We start from the raw sequence: 19,922 nt of genomic DNA on the forward strand, positions 1-19,922 counted from the left end.
TAACAAAAAGTAGATCTGCCGCTAGTTGGACCCACGATCAGTATAGCGATACAATAGTTCTGTGATTTGGAGGACATCACCCTCTTTTACTAGATGCTTAAAAAATCGCCAGTGTGCGCTAACACGTTCCAACATGTGTGTTTCATTTTTACGGGCAACAGTTCCGTCACCTTGAAAAAGGAGCATGCGGTAGCATATTCGTCGCGGTAATTTAAAAGTTACTTGTGCATACCTTATCAATGCTTACATTCTATTTCGGTGGTATAAAAGTTGACCAACCAGAGCAACTTTTAATCGCTATTGCACGCTAGGCCTTAGGGAGCTTTCGAACCCAAGCGAACCCACAGTAATAAATGCAAAATTTCGAACCGAAGCAAAGCAACACAAACTGCACGTGTCGCTCCAACTGGGCAGTTTTCTCCATGACATGCACCGTGTCACCTCGGTTTGTTGAAGGAATGGAGTTAAAATTTTTGGATGCATCAGCACGTGTGGCCAATTTGCACCCTTCAAAGTATACGAGGAAAACGTCGTCTTATCTAAAACCTTAAAGTTAAAAAGGGAATGTATAGAACCCCTTTTAAAAGTGTCAGGTTGTAAATGACCTGCACAGGACACACACATTAAAAAGGTACGGCTAGTCAAAAACTTCCTCAGAAACAGTGTTAATACTATTTTCCAAAAGCTGGAAACATTTGTTAAAACACTGTCATTCTCTTCCAACATGGATGATAAACAGTTGGGAAGATTAAACTTCTGATTTGTTGATATAATAAAGTATTGTACGATATGTACAATGTATTAAGACTTAAACACAACGTTCCTTTTGCTTTATCAAGTTTTTTGATGAAGTTATCGGCTGTAATTTGCCTTCAACATCGTGTAAAGAGGCCGTGTTTTGGTCATTTACGATGTGACTGCTTTTATTTGAAAAAGCCAGCATATGGAGGCACATTAGTCCAAAATAGATCAGTCAACATGGTAAAGTTCTCTAGTGCATTCTCAACTGCCGGGCCGCGACCCGATACCGTGCCCTCGTATCAACTATACTAAGCTGCGGAAGGTTCTGCTGAACGTGGTTGATAACTATCATAATCCCAATATCATACATTTAGAGTTGAGAGTTTTAGTTTTTGAGTCCATTTTATTCACAAATATACTTATCAGGCAGGACTCGACCTACAGTTTAATGTGGGACCCGTGCCAATATGTGGCTCCACTGGTTATTGAACCCAGGATCACTTAATTACAAGGAGTGTAGTCAAGGAGATGACGTTGCCACTTAATCATCTATATTTTTATATTTGAAAACAATCCTACACACGTAATCAAACTATTACTACTCTATGATTATGCTAGAAGTTATTTATCAATATTTAATTTCATAGTTACATGTTAATTCATGCATATTCACGAAGGTTGAGAACCATTTCTCTAGTGTTTAGGTATTCACTTCATTCAGGCTGGAAAGTATAGCGTATACAGTTTGAGGCCAGTGCATATTATTTCTCAAGTTTTCTCATGCACAACATGCCTCTGCTGAGTTTCAATAACTTGCACAAATTTTACAACGTGTTTTACATGTAATAATGCCTCTTTTTTACGTTTTTTTGGGTGACTAATAAACTGATTAATGCAATTATATCGGTACCATCATGCAAATTGAGCAAGGAAACAAGTGTCGCTTGCCGCATGTTGTGTGCATCTTGTCCCTTCGGTGTGAAACTCTCGTGTTTCTTCGGTGTGGTAGGGGTGTAAAATACCACTTCATACAAATTTAAATCGGCAATTATTCGGCATGCAATGGAAACTTCTTGCTTGCTTCTGAGGTGAAGCAGGTGCTTCAGCATTCAAGTGGTAGGAAGAACACAGCCTCCTGCCAGCAAAAGTCCTAGAAAATAATGCCCGCTTCACACAAAGCCATTTTGATCGAAGTCTATTGACATTTTCTTCTTTAACACCAAAACTACACTTACTGGGCACCCAGCAAGTCCTTTTCCTGCATGGTGTTTCACGAGTCATTAAATGAACAACAAATACATTCACATTATTTTTATTCCTGAAGCAACAACAATACAAGCACAAGCACCTTATATGACTAGAATTTAAGAACAAATCTGTAAAAAAAATACGTGACATTACTTGGTAACTCACAAAAATATGCTTCCTGCTCTTTTCATGTGCAGGTCTTTCTTTCTCTCTAATTTACTGTGATAAAATAACTTTTAATAATTTGATCCAGCCATAAAATCGGGAACAATAGTGCAGTCTTTACTGTTAGTTACATTTTTTGTTATAAATCACAATCGTAGAGTCATTCATAAATTGCATACTGTAAAGTGTTTCTGTGTGTATAGCATCAAATCATACTCATCCTTTAATTATCATCTAACTTGAAATTAAATTCATCCAGGTTTTATTTATAATGATATTCAAGAAGAATTATAACATATTAGCAGTGCTCAAAGTGAAAATTGCTAGCTGGGGGATGCTTGGTCGAGTTTGGAGGAGGAGGGAGGAGTGGAACTTGTGTGAATCAATGTGGATAAAATTTAGTAACCTTTATGAAAATTTTCTAAACTGAAGAGGATGGCATCCCCTACTTCAAATACTGCACATTAGTTATGACTAGACAAAACAATCGTCTCTCTACATGTCTACATCTTAATTTGAGAAAACATGAAAATATTCGGGGGTCATTTATAACCTTTTGGCCAGGGATGGCAAAGAAACAATTTCTATTGTGGATCCCCTCCATTCACAAAGCAAGCATGTTTATCATCCCATGACTTCTGCATAAAAAAGAGAAACGACCATCAAAACGCAATTATCTTGCATCTGGTACAAGCAAAAGTAGAGAACAAAGTTCAAATGGTAAGCAAAAAAATTTTCACAGTAGAAAACTAAGCTATCCAGTTATATAAAATATCATTAAATTAGCCACACACTGAGCATGCTGTATAGGAAAATAAATGTTACTACCCTCAAAAGTCTGTTATGCAATTTATGACTGACTCTAGTTGTTTGATGCGCACAAATCTGCATGTCTATCACCATCTTATATTCAATATATATTTTAATTTCTTACAGCCTAATATGTATATGCTTAGAGCACACCTAAACACATAAATCACATGCTGTTTTTCTATAGTTTTTGCTTAAAATTTGCTACAAAAATTATAAATGTACCAAATGTAGTTGCAATGTTAAAGATAAGAAGGTTACGAAACCTAGGGATCACCGATGCTGAAGGAAAGTTTGATACTAAACTAAACAGAAACAAGCTAATTGTTTATTACTTTTGTTCAAGGTCTGTGCTTATGGTGCACCATATTTGCAAATGTGGTATTTCTTTCACTGGTACTACTGAATGTCTTCACATAAGTTGGTGTAAGTCTTCACATTTCATTGTCAAAAAGTGTCAAGTGTAAAAAGCAGACATTTCCTGAGGCCATGTGTTTTTTTAATATTTTTTTTCAGTTTGTGTCAGTTAGGCCAATACGATTTTTTATAGCAGCATATTGCAGCATATTCAGTCCTCCAAACTCATACCCACCCTCCCCCCAAATCTGAAATGTGGGGCCTTAGCAGTCAACAAAAACTAGTACCTCACAAGCACCTGTGCTGAAGAAATCAATATGCTATTAATTAAATACATTTATTTCTCTAGCACAACTTTTGACTTTCATTGCATCTAAGGCAGAGCTAACTACTAACTACAAAGGACAGCCCATAATATGTTTCGTTCTCTCTCTAAGTCAGAAGGAAATGTAGGTCGATGTCAACTTTGGTGAAATGTAGATTCGCTACTTTGACACTAGATGGCAGAACGATCTTAATTTCCAATGCAAAATGAAATTCATCACGAGCTTGAAATGGCTGATACGTGATAGTGGATAAACGATAATTACATGAACATGAAATTCGATGTAACTTTAATACAATTCAATATCAAGAAATATAAATTTTCAATTGGTCTTTGTATATTGCTACGAAATTTTCTAAGGATGCACTGTCCACTGCCTTTCTTTTCATAGAGAAACAGATGGTATTGTGTCACTACATTGTTTACACTAAACTGGGATTAGTTCTGATTTTACCATTTGGTGTTGCTAAGGAGTGCTGGGCACAGCAGACAACAGAGGCTGTCACTCCACATTCCCATCCACCATTGCAGCACCAAAAGGGTAGACAGAACTCCTGCCAGTCAAGTGTAAACAATACAGTGAAACGATAATTCTTGTTCCAGACACCACACCCTATGACGACAGAAAACCTGCAACATTAATTGGTCATAAGCAGAGGAACACTTACTCACACCACATTTACTGCACTACACCATGGAACTTTCCTCTCTTATTCAGTTAACCCTTTTAAAAAATTTTTAAGCCTGATCTTTGCCTCATAATGATATCCATGTGAGGCTATCGAAATATACTTACAATTAAATAATTTTGAGTGACTAAACTTTTTGGCATTTTTATGAATAGATAAAAATATCCCATGCTCTCTCGATGTTCCTTGATGCAACTTCCACTATTTCATGTTTTATTTATTGTTCAATTTGCTGCACTGTTCATGTGAGCTTGTGTGTTACCATCACACAATTAATGGAACATGAACAGCAAACATGCATATTACTTATAGTCTAGAATTATGTGCACATGCAACAAATATTTGTCCTTACACATACTTTCCAGTGTTATTACATGTATATGTCTAAGAACTACAACATTAGAGCCTCTTTTGGCTGAAAAATTTGACCTTTAGATTGTCATATGTTAATTCCAAAACAGTTGCTCACTAATTTGATTTATCTGAAAGACTGTTGACATTAAAAACAAACATTTCAGGGTACATATGAATTTGCTTATAAAAGAATGTTTTGCGTACGCATTTTGTTTCACAATGTTCTTGGGGTGTCTTCCAAATTATACAGCCAAGTCGCCAGCATGCAGGTGATGGAAGGTCAAACAATAGCAGGCAAAATAGGCTTCGGGGGTCGGTTACATTGGCCAATCAGCAGGATGATATCTCTTACAGAAGACATGCACTTTTCAGGCCCTGGAATGATAGACACATGCAATACTGGTTACTACTTGGGGTAGAACTAATCAACTACTGAAAAAAAAAGAACACTGAAAAATCATAGAAAGGGAGCTTACCTGTTTCAAGCAGCTAACGTGGTTACTGATTATTTGATAAAAAATAAACTGCAGACTAAAGTATCATTTGTTTTTTTAGTGATTAGTGTTTTTTTTTACTTGTTTATTAGTGTTTGTTACTCAAAACACAGATTGTAAAGTGTACACAGACCCGCAGTGGTCCTGTCAGTGGGATGTCCGACTAGGAGACCTGGGTTACATTCCTAGGGTGGGTGATGTCCCTGTATGGACTGGCTCTTGGATTCATCCAGTTTCTAATAATTGGGCACATAGCGCTGCAACTCTGGGGAGTATACGTAGCCAGAGTATAATGCTGATCACATCACCAGGATAAAATTGTGCCGACCTCCATGACAGAGTGGTTAGAACAGCAGGATATGGTGCCAGGGGTCATGGGTTTGAATCCCAGCCTGGGGATGGGTGCTCTATGTGAATGTTCCTTCATAAATTTCATCATATCACCACTCATCCTCATCGTTGCAATTAGTCAAAAGTGGCACAAAAGCAAAGTAAAATAAAACAAACCATTCGACCACTCATTATGCTCGGTTGATTGAACAAAGGGTAAGAATGACACATATGACAAGATGTAGTGCTTGCTAATAAGACAGATTATACACACATCGAGACTGAAAGAAATGTTTGTTTACAATTGCTTGAAAATACAACCTCACTGAGTCACAGTTTAGAGAAACTGCTGCCACCACGATTAACTGTGTGAAATATAAGGGAAATGGCAAATGTGAGCAGTAGTGTGAGAAAGCAACACAAAGAATATGAAACCTTAAACAGTTGATTATCTCTTTCTCAATGCTCTCAGCAGCCTCTTCTAATATGACTTTCATCTGCATACGTCCCTAATTCTGCACACAATCTTAATTATCCATTCACTTTTATGCTTCAATGAAAATTTATAGAACACCTAGAATTATATTTACTGTGGATGGATTGATATGAAGTTTTGCTGATAACGATGAAGTACTGATATTCACCAATATCAAATATCAATATTCTATGAATCTCATATAAAATTGCAAATGGGTCATGAAGACATTCACTGCCTCAATTAATGTTTGCAACACCAAACCATCGAACATTAATTATATGGTGTGTTTCATAATGCTTTTCAGAGTCAGGGTAATTTATTACCAGAGTACTGCACATACAACAAAACTAGCACCAGTCGGAACAGAAATTCAAACAGTTCTTTCATTTGTCATCATGCTGTACTTCACATATTCACAGCTACATAGAGCTAATTTAATGTTCGCAAAAATGCCTGCTACACCTGTTGCAAAATTGCTTTGCAATATGGTTTGAACCAGAAGCATTTACGAAGAACCCTCCACATAGTTGCTTTTAACATATCCAGTTCTGTAGCTGCATGTGTGACTGATTTATTTTGGCTAAGCAGAAAACTTGCGCAAACATGTTCCACATCTTCTTCTGAGGTAGTAGACGGGCAACTAGATGATTTGGGCTTACGCAAGCTACTTGTTCCACTAAACTGTTTATACCAAACACAAATTGAAGTGTCACTAGGTGGGTCCTTTCCAAATTTCAAATAAAATTCACATTACACAGTGATTGCAGACTTTGTTGTATAAAATTCCAACACACAAAACAAATTTCTCTGCAGGTGTAGCAACCATTTCATGAATGCACTCAACTACCTCCATGTAGTGGTGGGCACGTGAACTACAGTGGACAGTGTGAGCAAAAAAAAAAAACTGTTCGAGTTTCTGTTTCAACTGGTGCTGGTTTTGTTGCAGTAAATGCAATACTCTTCTTGTAATAAATTATCCTAACCCCGAAGAACATTATGAAACACCCTGTACCATAATGCTTATAAAAATAATAAAAAAATAGTAGGATTTTGCACTAAGTTATAAGCTATTTGCAGACTGGTAAAATTGTCAGCAATTTTACAGATGTACTGATACTAATTGGCTGATACTGACGGTCTCAATTAATCTGTCTCATTCCTAGTATTTACATTCACGGAAAATAAGCAGGTTCATTTTCCTGGCAGATAAAGAACTTACGGAATGGGAATAATACAGAATTATAATAACCTGTATATGTGTGGGTGAACATATTATATCTCTCCCCCTTGGCCCATAAAGAAAAATTATGATAAAATATACCAAGGTGTGGTAGAAACTGATACCATATGGTCAATGGAACAGAAAAATTTAAATTGTAAGCTACTTGAAACAGGATTAACTCCAACTTATATATTTAATATTTAGTTCTTAGAAACTAAACAGGTTTATTATTAATCTAAATGCTGTAACAATATTTTGTACCATAGTTCATGGCTACTTTCATGCTAGCTAATACAATATTAAAGAGGCTTTTGTTGCATGCATCTACAGCTGAAATTAAACATTGTAAACATTATTTAATAATGAATATTTGCATGCATTAATAATGCTCTAGAGCCAATGAAAACTGTATTTAAGATGAGACACACACACCAATAGTCAACTTAACTACCACCTGTCTTGTTATGTGTGTGTTCTAATATCATATCTAGTTTTTTTCTTTAATTATACATTTCATATGACAAATAATTGTTTATAACTTTTACTCTTGATTACATGCACTACTATAATTTCTAATACATAAATAATAACTTGTATTTTTTACTACACATTAAAAGCTTTATAACAAAAAAAAAAAGGATCATATATAAATTTAAGACATGCATGTTATATAATTAGAAATGTTAATGTTAAAGCTAGTTCACTGAAATTACAACTGAACTTTGCTTCTTATTTTATTATACGTAGTTCTAAATTTATATTTAATTGATAAAAGAAATACATGCTTCTTCAACAAGTGTATGTCATATATAGTAATAATTAAATACATTTTTATACTGTGAGCTTTCTATAAATTGTAATTGCCCTGCGCTATTATCTGTAAAACATGATATTGTATTTTCTCTTGTTACAAGTATTGCAGCAGTTTAAATTATCGGAATATAATTTATGTTGTTGTGAATTGGCACTGTAAGATAAACACACATTTTAAAAAGTTATTAGTTAACAACATGTTCACATGTCAAGAGAACATTTCAACAATTTACAATCCAAACTTCTAAAAAGATTACAATTATGGCAAGAAATATGTTTATATTAAGTGGCACATGAAAAATGTACTATGTATAAATTCAAGGGAGAAATACAGGCCTAACCAGTTCTCAAACTCAGGTCCAGTACACTGTGCCATAGCCCATCAAATGAGCTACCCAGTCAGACCTAATTTCACCTGATTCTTAGCTGCGTGGGAATCTCAGCAAGTGTTACAGCAAGAGAATCTGTTGCCTTTGAAACACTGATCTCAATGGTACTAAGTATCTAGCAGGACATTTAAGGTAACAGTTTCGTGTTGGGAGATATTTGCGATCATCAATATCATCAGTGTTTCAAAGGCAACAGATTGGGTTTGGGTGTCACCAAGTCAATTCTCACACATCTAAAAAAAATGGAAAACCAAGGTTTACTCAGTAGCTTAGTGGTAAAGTATGCCAGAGACCAGACTTAGAGCCTGCATTTTTTTTGCTTCATTTCTACAAGGTGTTCATGATTGTTACAAAAAAGAAAGAAATGCTATGGTACAATATAAGGCACAAATAATTATACACCACAAATCTGCAACAAGAATTTAATTAACACTGATAGAGCTACAAATGTTAATCACAGAAACAGTAAAAAAGTATTTAACTCTTCATATTTTATCACAAGTTTAGCTCAGTTTGTTTAAAACAGTGTAATACTTTACACCACAAAGAAGTTATTTCAGAAATATATATATTGTATATGCTTCTACAAGCTCACACACAAATTGCTCATAACAAGAGTGAAAAGGTTCGCAAAGAACTTTGTGCATTGAAAATCTCGGAAGCACACAGAAGTATTTTTTTATATATAATAATTATATATTATTATTATAACATGAGTTACTGGGAGAAATATAATCAACACTGTGCTGAAAGTAATTTGACAGAAAACTTGGTATATAAATGAAAAGTAAGGGAAATACACACAATAAACTGAAATGCATGAACACAATTTGGCATACTTAGTTTTAAAATAAAATAAGTCTTGATAATCCTCAACACTTTCCTTTCAGATAATACAGCATATACCATTTTTACCACCAGCTGACTTTGCACTCACATGGGCCCTGCAAGTTGCAACAGAAGAAGATAAAAAACTACTGACACTTGGTGAGTGTTTGGCAATTGCTATCTATCACTACAATCAGTGTTTTTATTTTTATTTGTGGCACTAGCATATAAACACAACTTATAGTGAACTGCAGCGAGCCTAAATTTACATTAACATTACTGTATAATTAAAATATTTGGTCTCATGTATGTAGAAAATGGTTTCTTGCAAGTGTTCCTATTACTGCCTGATCAACTTCCACACTATAATTGATCTAGTCCTTCTTGCTGATAGAGGTTCGTTAATTATCAAAATTACAGTAAAAATTGAACCTTGGAACAGTGGAGAGTAGAAACACATTAATCAAATAAGAAAAAGTCCTCCCATAAGCAAGGTTTCCTAAGAATGAATACTGCATAGTGAAAGACACTGTGGTCTGGACTGATTTTGTCTGAATGAATCACTCAAAGAGAATGTGTTGATATATATTTTTAGATCATAATACTGCTCATGAGATTGCTAGAACTTGGCACATCTCACCTTCAACTGAGCGTGCCAGATAGTATGTGGCATGTTTTGAATTGACTTTATTGCTGGTCTACTGCATATAACAGAAAACTGCAAGTGTGTCATTCATTTAACATGATGATGCTCCACCTCACTTCACGATGGGATCTGCAACAATCTAAAGGTGGGTTAATGGAGTGGTTCCAAGAAGTATTTACTCTGGCTTCTTGTATAATAACAAGCATTCAACAAAACAGGTTGTGCGTAAAAGTCTGGTTCCTTAAATATTTGATAACAACCTGCTTAATTCCTTGAGAATGAAAAACAAACTACATACATACTGATCAGAAGATAATGTTAAAAAGTATAACAGAATCATTCATCGACAGTTATAAAATAGACACTTTGCACGCCTCCCATCTGCCCCCTTTTTATTTTTATACCTTTTAACATGAGTCTTGGGAGTACCATCCCACCTCTCCCATTTCGAACACTGCTTCTTGATCATCATGCAAGATTTTTGTTTTTACTAGTGTAGCAGCGGCGGCTGCTTAATATGTGCTACAGTGCTATAGCACGTTACTCAATTTACTAAATTGAAAAGAAAGATAGGGACACATTTCATAGATTGAAGAAGTTTAATAAAACACTGAAGTGAAATGAAACTTCTCACGTTAAGAGACTCAAAAATTTGCAGCGCGCTATGTATTTTCCGGACACTGTTAAGCTACAACGAATATAGTGCTATTGGCTTCATAGCACGTTTTCGCCACCTCGCAATGCACCGAATCTGGCCGAATGCCCCTCAGTTCTGCGGAGGAGGTAGGATCGGAGCCAATCAGCTCGGGAAATCAGTCTGCTAGCGTGCTACACAGATTAACAACACGGTAAGTGTTGTTATCTCAGTATAAGAAGAAAGTTTGTGGATAGTTTACAGAATCAGCAGACAATTTTTTTTTGCACAGTTCATGGTCATGCGTGTGGCATATGGAGCAGTCATTTTAAAGGACAGTTGTGCTCTGTTGATCCAAGCAGTGGCGTACGAGAGTTTGGGGCTAGGAAATTGATGGGGGCTACATCCCATCTTCAAATTTTGAGTTTCGGATGAAAGTAGCAAAGAACTCTGAAACAAAGAAACAGTGTTAAATGCAAACACCCCTTAAAATGATCTCAGATTACCATTTTTGTCTTTGAATAGCTTTTAAAATGAAGGTTTAAATCGGTGATTGGAAAATATTTTATAGTTTATTCCGGCTATACATAGAAAGCAGCTGTGTGATACAGACCTTTAAAATTCCAGACCCCCTTGGGAAAAAAAAAAACCCTGCATAAGCTACCTGCTCCAAGTGAGAGTGTAAATGTGTATGTTGGGGGGGATAATTGTAAATGCAAAGAAACAACATCTACCTGTAGCACGCATCTGTGAAAAGTCAACAGCGAAAAGTCAACAGCCACCGCTGTAGTGTAGGCATGTCAAAAACATGGTTTCCAGTTACTAATGTTGTAATTTGATCTAAGCTCAAGGCAAAATTAACAATACAATTGATCTAGATGCTATTGCTCAACTATAAACTGAAATTATTAAGGTGTCTTTGGTAAAAAAAATCCCACAAAATTCAATCTTTCTTGGGAACCTTGCTTGTTTGCATGTTTACAAATTGTAAACTACAATATTTATGATACATTGGTGTTTTTATATTATTTCACTGATGCAGTAATGGAGGAATTATTATGCATTAGTAACTTTAAGTTGTTAAACCTTGAAAACTGGATTAGTAACTTCCTTGACAAACTGCACTGCACTCTCTTTCATGCAGGACATTATAAACAAGTAATAAATCAATAATCAGGAGTACACTTATTCCAAAACCAATCTTTACTCACAACTTAAAAATACCAGCATACCTGAGTATCTTTAACCACATTAACCTATTGCTTATGATTTATATGCTTCATTCACACCTTCACACTTATATTCATAGGTACTATGTATGCAATTGAAGCTTATGAAAAATGTTCTTGTGTGTGATACATATGCATACACAATTTTACATAAATGGTTGGCATCACAATAAAGGAGCTCTAATTCTACTTACATTATTATTACAAATTGCTTTATGTCTGAGGCAGAAAATCATGCACAGAAGTTTGAAATATTTTATCCATTCCATTTCAAACACAGTTGCCTCTTCATGTATCTGTATGTAAATCTCTCTGTTTGCAATAAATGCATGGACACAACACGTGAATTAATATAGTGGGCAAATTGAATATGGAGGGCATGTATCTGCCACTTGGTCAAGCTTTCTTAATAAAAAAGTGTTGTCTGCAGAAAAAGATGGTAACTGACAACTAAATAAAAAAAGGTAAAAAAAAAAAGGTAAAGTGCTCCCCTGTGCTTAGCACCATGCCATGAAGGCGTATAGGGGATGTGGGGGTAACGCCCCACACTTTCTTGATCTGGTCATGAGTGGGGGTGATGTGATCAGCATCACACCCCTGACTGCCTTTACCCCCCCCCCCCCGGTAGCCATGTCATTCGACACTGGGTGGGTGCCGGGGCCGCTTCCAACGTTAGAAAAACTAGATACAACTAAATAAAAGACAGTTTAATTGCTCCCCTCCTACCCCAAGAGTGGATTTAGGGAGTGGGCCAATGGGGCGTAAGCGAACCCCTTGACTGACATTAAACGTAGTATTTATAAGATATTCTGCAGATAGACCTGTACTGGACTGAAGTTGCAAACTGGCCAAATAACTAATTGCAACACACATAGATGTTGAGAATCATTTGCATTATGGTAGAACTACATCATCATTTAAGAAAACCTCAGTATAGGTACTTTCCTTTCCCCTAAAGTAATGATCTTCTGCACCACATAAATTGAGTAAACACAACTGTAGTATTTGATAAACTGATCTCATACGAATAAACTTGTAGTTAAGTCTTCAGGTTTATCAAAAATGGATGAACACTCCAAATGTAAAAGGTCGTGTTTTGGTGCCATCCCTAGCTGCAGCATACATAATCTAAAAACACAATTCAAATATATATTTTTGACCATTGAAGATCTATTGGGTGAGACCTTTACCAAGCAAGTACCAACTACAGGAAAGAGCTTTTCTACCTTGGGCTTGAAACTGATCCCCTCCCTCCCTTTCTACAAAACTTCTAGGCATTTTTTATTACAGCCTTAGTGCAAGTATCAAAACTACAGAACGAAGTGGGGGGGAGGAGTGGTTTACACTCAAGGACATGAAGCTTGATACAGGAGTGTTGTCACATAGTTTGCTATTTCATCACCAGACGTTGCTCAGGCTGTTGTTGACAGCTACCATTTTGGGAAAATTGATCGAAGAATTGCTCTCACCTGTAAATAGTTTTATCTCAATGGAAAGCAGCAGATCATCTGAAATTCAATACATACTTCTGATATATTAATACTGATGTCATGAGCTCTCATGAAGGTAACCTACATAAACTTGTAAAAATTACAACAAACTCACATGTATTCACTGGTTCCAAACATGTGTTACAAATCCTAATTATTGCAGCAAAGAGAAAATGCAGCTTGCATCTAAATTGTACTAACATTATAAAATACATTATACAAACTTCTGTGCATGAATTCCTTATAAATTGTAGCTCATAAGCACAGATAAAGACAACAGGACAAGAAGCTTAATAAAAAAAAGTAGCCCACAATTCATTTAGGAACATGACAAGTTTCTGAAGTAGTGCATCAAAAGAAATGGTCCATACATGGAAGAATCTTTACATGATGCCACTGTACATAATAGTGCTTGAGGCAGTGTCTTACTAAGATAAAGTAAGGTAATTTGTGATGTGGATTTACATTCATGTCATAGTAAAAAGAAATGTTTAAGTTAACATGTTGCTATTCTTAGTAGCATCGCTTTTACTTAAATACTCTGCACATCTTGCCAAGATAGAACTAACAATAGACATGCAAATATAAAGTTAAAGGCAGAGAACACTAACATATCGAACACTATGGCAGAAATTTGCATTGTAACCATGTACATTACTGCCATGTTCCTTTTGAACATTTTCTCCATCTTGAACATCAAGCTGTGCTGCTTGTTTGAAGCCAACAGGCATTTCAGTAATTAATGAAGTAATATTAAAGGTATTCATATTCAGACACCTCTAGCACCACACAACGTGATATCACTTACTATTTTACTTGTCATGAACCAGTAAGAACAAAACTATTACACTACATAGCACACAGTCTACTCAAAAGTTATGGAAACTATTTTGATAATTTAAGGTTCCTTTAAAAAAAATATTTGCATATTCACCCATTCATTCATTGCAAGATTGATTTCTTCATTTTTTTTACCCAACAATATCTGTACTACTTTTTAAAACAATTTTATTCTATTTTTTTGTACATATTTAGCTTCAAAATTATTTATATAATTAAAACTACTTGTAGGAAAATTGATGAAATTAAGCATTTTGAATACAGAAAAAATTGCTAGCAAAATATAGATAAATTACACTATATTGAATAATTCAACACATTAGCTAAGCTAATTAAATAAAATCCTAATCCATTCCTCCAAGAAATGTGTTTTAAAATTTATTCCATGCTGATTTATTAGGAAACTTCTCCAGGAAAGTCCAATAAAAGTTTTTAAAAAAGTTGTCATTAATTAATGTGATTATTACTAACATTCACATTAGCTATTAATCATAAAACATCAAAACGAGCCTAATAAAGATGTCTTAGTTATCACGTGAAACTTTTTAACATTATCATGACAAAAATTGCAGGGTTCCACTAAATAGTACAACAGTGTAGGCCTCTTTAGATATACACTTCAAACAGATAAAGCTATTGGACACTACAACTGAAAAACAGCGTAACACACGTAGGTTATCACTGTAGTTAAACTGACTCATAGTACACCATAACTATGCCAGGAAGACATCAGTCTCATTGTTGAACACATTCTATCTTTAAAATGGAGATCTCAACACTTTTCTATTTTCAAGATCCCAATATCTCACAGGCACATAGCTCTTATACTTCTGATCTGAAAATTCTTCATTTTCTTGCAGTGTGCAACATATTTATTCCATACACTTTTTGATAGAAAAAAGCAAAATCTGCCATATAATTTCACTATACTCTTCTGCAACATATTTCAAACCTCACAATATGCAACAATGCTACCTGTTGTGATTACAATACACCTTGCTGATTACTGGAATACCAGATTCAATCTTTTCTTGAAAAGATAGTCACACAACAGTACACGAAATTCCAGATTCTTATTATGCAAAATGCACGTGGTTCCTTTAGGAAGACTCAAAACAGAAAGATTTTTCTTGGCTTCTCACCAGGTTTATATCTTACCAGCAGATTTCTTATGGTTGAAATTCAATAAATATGAATTTGTTTAGTGCAGAGGTTTCATTATATGCTTTTGTAAATGCACTTAACTGACAATGTTTGCTTTAAATAGTTATAGAGCTAAGTAGCTTTACTTTAAAACAAAGCTTACACTGTTTATATATCTTGCGGAATGTCTAGTCTCTGGTAAACTATTAGTGGGAAAACACACATTCTGCTTCTGACGGAAACAGGAAATGTTTGACTACACACTATAATGTTAATTTCAGATTTAAAAAACTAGGATACGCATTTTCGCATATTTTGCCATGAAATGGTGCAAAATTATATGCAAATTTTAAGTAATGTCATAAATACGAAATTTACAATTTGACAAAAACAAACACCTTCTTGAGTCTGGAGTTATGAAAAATTACTTGAACATCCAATAATTCTGTGGCATAAAAATAAGACTTCTTTAAAATCAAATTAACTTATAAAATTTCATGCGTTTTGTATAGGCATCAGAAGATGAAGCTTGAACATGGGCTATCAGGATATTTTATATTATAAGTGCAATGTTTCAAAATAAAATTTGAGAATTTACTCATCATAACAACACAAATATCAAAATAATTTGAACCTGCTACCAATTTTTGTACAGACATTTTGGATTACTAGTAGTAATTAAAATTGAACCAATGCTCTTTAATATAAACGTTGGATTATACAGATTCATTAATTATGGTTTAAGATTAGTTCCTATAACATATCGTTGTACCAATGCTAAATCTTACTTCAATATAAAAGCATTTTAATGTAAAAAATGGGTAAAAAATGTTTTTACATTAGGATAAATGTCATCGGTAAAAGGTGTACCTACTTATGACTCTTAATTAGGTCATATGAGTTATCGTGTCAGAAACAGCATTAGGTGAAAATGTCCAAATTTGCACATTTATGCTTTTGGCATTGGTGTGATGATATAGTTCTTTTCAAAGTCAGTAAAATTACAATATAATAATCAGGCATTTCCTGTATTGTTGCAATCAACTTGGATATTTTCAACACTTAACATGCAACTGACTAAATGTAAGAACCACCTTACTTGATGCCCACTGAGACGCAGCGAAACATGGAAATATCCGGCAACAGATATTCTATTGAAATCAAATGGTGTAATGCCCATTACAGGGAAACGTGCGGAACCAAAGCGCAGAATTTCCAGCTAGAAGTCTGCAGGTTATCTTGAGGGTTATGATCCACTGAGATGCCGGAAGTGAAACTGTTCCATTATGTTGCCGTGCTTCCGGCGACTTAGTGGGCATCAAGTTTTATTGGGTGACTCATAACACCTCAAGTTGCATCACCACTCAGCTTCCACAAAATATACATATAAGTGCATTAAAGCAAGATGCAATACAAAACTTTGAGACCTCATTATAAATAATAGGGACACTATTTTTCGACCAGCATTAAAAACAAAACTTCACATTAAATGCAACATTTGGTTCATTCAGCACACAATAGCTATTATTCTTATATAAAAAAACAGACGTAATGCAAGTAGTCACAGGAATATAACAACCTGTAGTCCATAGTTAATATTGGTACATGGTGTATAGACTGTTGAAAACAATCACAAGTGTTGCCAACCCAGTAACAGCAAAAGCCACTATTACTTCTGTGACAGAGCATATAGTACATAAATATTTAACCACCAAAAATACATAATTAAATCTAATCAATTGGCACTGACATAACAGAAATCAAAAGGAACTTGCACATACAACAGATTAAATGCAATTTGGTCCTCTATTCCTAAGCCTAAACTCAAAATATATTTATCACATACAATAATACTGATCTCAGGTCATCTTACTTGGCAGTATGCTCTTTCTGCAAATACAATGTTGAGAAAACTATTACATATACTTTATATTTGTAATAATATTTACTATATTATATGATATGCACAGAATACTTCAACCAATCCTACTGTCCCCAACTCACATATACACATTTATCACTTTCACAAATATTCTCAGTGTACAAGATTTGGTTTGAAAAAAAGACTGTATTGAAAATTGATGGTACCACATTATAATATTCATGAGACGTTTTAGCTGCGAAAATTAATCCAAAATAATTATTTAATAAAGAATCATGTATATCTTTTGCAAAAGACAGGCAACATTTGATTCGGACTGTATCTACAGTTACAAATGGGATTTAAACCATTGTGAAATTGCCTCCACCTTAATTACAAGGCAAGACTTGTCTGCAAATTATGATATTTAGCTCTTATTATGTAAAAATACAAAATAATGCATAAGTTTGAGAAACTAATCATTCCACTGACATGGGTATAGCCAGATATCTTAGTAGGGGTTCTCAAGCAATTGATGAAAGTTGAATAGTAGAAATAACAATAATAAAAATTATTATTATTATGCTCATGATTATAATTATAAGATAATAACTATTGTAAACTAATGAAAAACAATTTTATTCCAAGTTTATTATTATTGTTATTATATTATATCTGTGGAGAGATATTATTATTATTATTATATTATATCTGTGGAGATAATATTATTGTTATTATATTATATCTGTGGAGAGATTTTTCTACTCAATCCACCAAATAGTGAATATCCAGCAAAACTGTTCTTATTTTTTTACGTTTCACACAGCTAGTGTACTTAAATGTATAGTTATTCTATTTTGTTATTAACTTTTACACACCTCTCTCAAAAAAGCTTTAAAAGTTAGGAGGGAATTTTAGTCATGGTGTTTATGTTGTGCACCCGGTCACACATAAAACTCTAATTTTTGGAATTTTGGTTTAAATGGCTTATAAAAACAACCTGGTTCCTGTATTTTACACTATTTCTTTCGATTTAACACATATTTTACTTCGTTATTCTGTTCGAATAATAACTAACTGAACTTTCATTTTGTTAATAAAAGTAACAAACTTTTTTTTTTTCTTTTTTGTAATGAAGGATGTCAATTTCTAGGGGACGCTTGACGGACCTGCTGAACCCCGTTTCCTGACACCCATGGTACTGATATTAATGTGTTACTGTACATAATTTCAAAACATGCCTAGCATAGATTAAAAAAAAAAGTAAGACAAGCAAGTGAAAATATTTATGACAACATAAAGACAGCTTAATCATCATTGATTTGCCAAAGAGCAGACTGCAAAGTAAGACCACTACTTCCACAAACTTCATATTTACACAACAGGAAATATATATACATACATACAAAAAGATTGCATGGCAAATGGAGGTAGGGGATCAAATAAAATCCTTACATCTAATGATCATATTTGGTGTTTTAGCTTTATCTCCATGGTATTTTTCACTGTTCTAGTATCTTCTCAGAATGCTCACTGAAACACCATCGTAAGCAAAACTTGGCACTCAAAATGCAGGTACTGTAAGACTAGGAAAGTGTACACATCTCGCTGCATGTCAGCAGATGCTCGTACCCATACTTGAGAAAAGTTGTGAGAGCCTGAGGATGCCCAAGAAATAACTAGTGTATCGACATTGACCTGATAAATAATACCTATGGGAGTGTTACTTTGGCACCATTATAGGAAATCTTACCTAACCTTTAAATTTTGAACAAATCTTCTGCTTCAAATGAAAACATACTTGGAAGTTATTACCCCAGACAGTGTGAGGCAGAAGGGGTAATTCATTCAACAAGAATTACTTTGAGCCCTAACACTAGAATGTTAGGGTAATGTTAAGATGATGATGTGTTAGTAGTGCATTACTGAAATTACATGAATAACTGCATTGCATTGTTTTACTTGCCTTACCTTGATTTATTTGTCAGGATGAAACATGCTTTGTTGTATTAAACCTGTTTATGTAAATTACACTGGGTAAACATGCATTGAAGAGAACAGTTGTGATATTTGTGTATACAATTAAAAATGTCTTCTAGTGTGACACAGTAGCAGTAACAGTAAAGCTTTATTTTTGGAAACAAAGTAATGACAAAAGTAGTATGTTGCTTTTGGAAGTGAAGTAACTGAACACGTTACTCTTTAGTAACTTACCCAACTTTGAGAGTTTTAATACTCAAAACTGGGATTTTTATGCCCTTAAAATCACAAAGATATGCAAAATAAAAATGCAACTGCAACCTAAAATTAATGTAAATATGGCCTAACAATATAAATTTCTAATTAACAATATGCATTTTCTTGATGGAGATATGCAAAATCGAAAGAGAAATAAATAAGCAAAAGGTGTGAAACTTGAGGTCTATCTGTTGTATTCCAAGTATCTATAACCATATACTTCAAAAGATTCACATTTGTCAGTTCACTGTATAAGCCACGAGTACATGGTCAGTTAACAAACCATTGCACCTAGAAAAGCTGCTTTCTGCTTCCACTGACATAAAAGGAACAAACTTAATCCACTTTGAAAACAGCTCTTCATATCTTGGAAAAGTGAAAATATGATGGATATGGACAACAAATTGTTAAAATATACCCTACCAAGTCGAAAATGGTCAAATATCCATGTGTGTGCACTAAAAAGTGCCTTATTGTAATTAGTTTTTCATAACATGAATTTCTACACATTTAAGGAACATATCACCCTTGCCAAAATAAAATATGCAAAATCTGAAATCCTACTACTACTACTAATATATCTGCTTAAATATCTTCT

The 19,922-nt window shown here is 34.4% G+C and overlaps 1 protein-coding gene across 2 annotated transcripts in view; it reads right to left on the minus strand.

Annotated features, from left to right (window-relative positions):
- Positions 1-2,414: 2,414 nt before the first annotated feature.
- Nmnat (nicotinamide mononucleotide adenylyltransferase) overlaps positions 2,415-19,922 on the minus strand; it is a 45,838-nt gene continuing 28,330 nt past the window's right edge. For both annotated transcript variants that reach the window (XM_083126815.1, XM_083126814.1), the window contains one exon: positions 2,415-5,064. In XM_083126815.1, the coding sequence (XP_082982941.1) occupies positions 5,058-5,064 (7 nt within the window). In that variant the 3' untranslated portion in view covers positions 2,415-5,057. The remainder of the gene's footprint in view (positions 5,065-19,922) is intronic.

Source organism: Lepisma saccharinum, chromosome 8 (genome assembly GCF_977018435.1).
Source record: "Lepisma saccharinum chromosome 8, izLepSacc3.1, whole genome shotgun sequence".
In the NCBI taxonomy this organism is placed as follows: Eukaryota; Metazoa; Arthropoda; class Insecta; order Zygentoma; family Lepismatidae; genus Lepisma; species Lepisma saccharinum.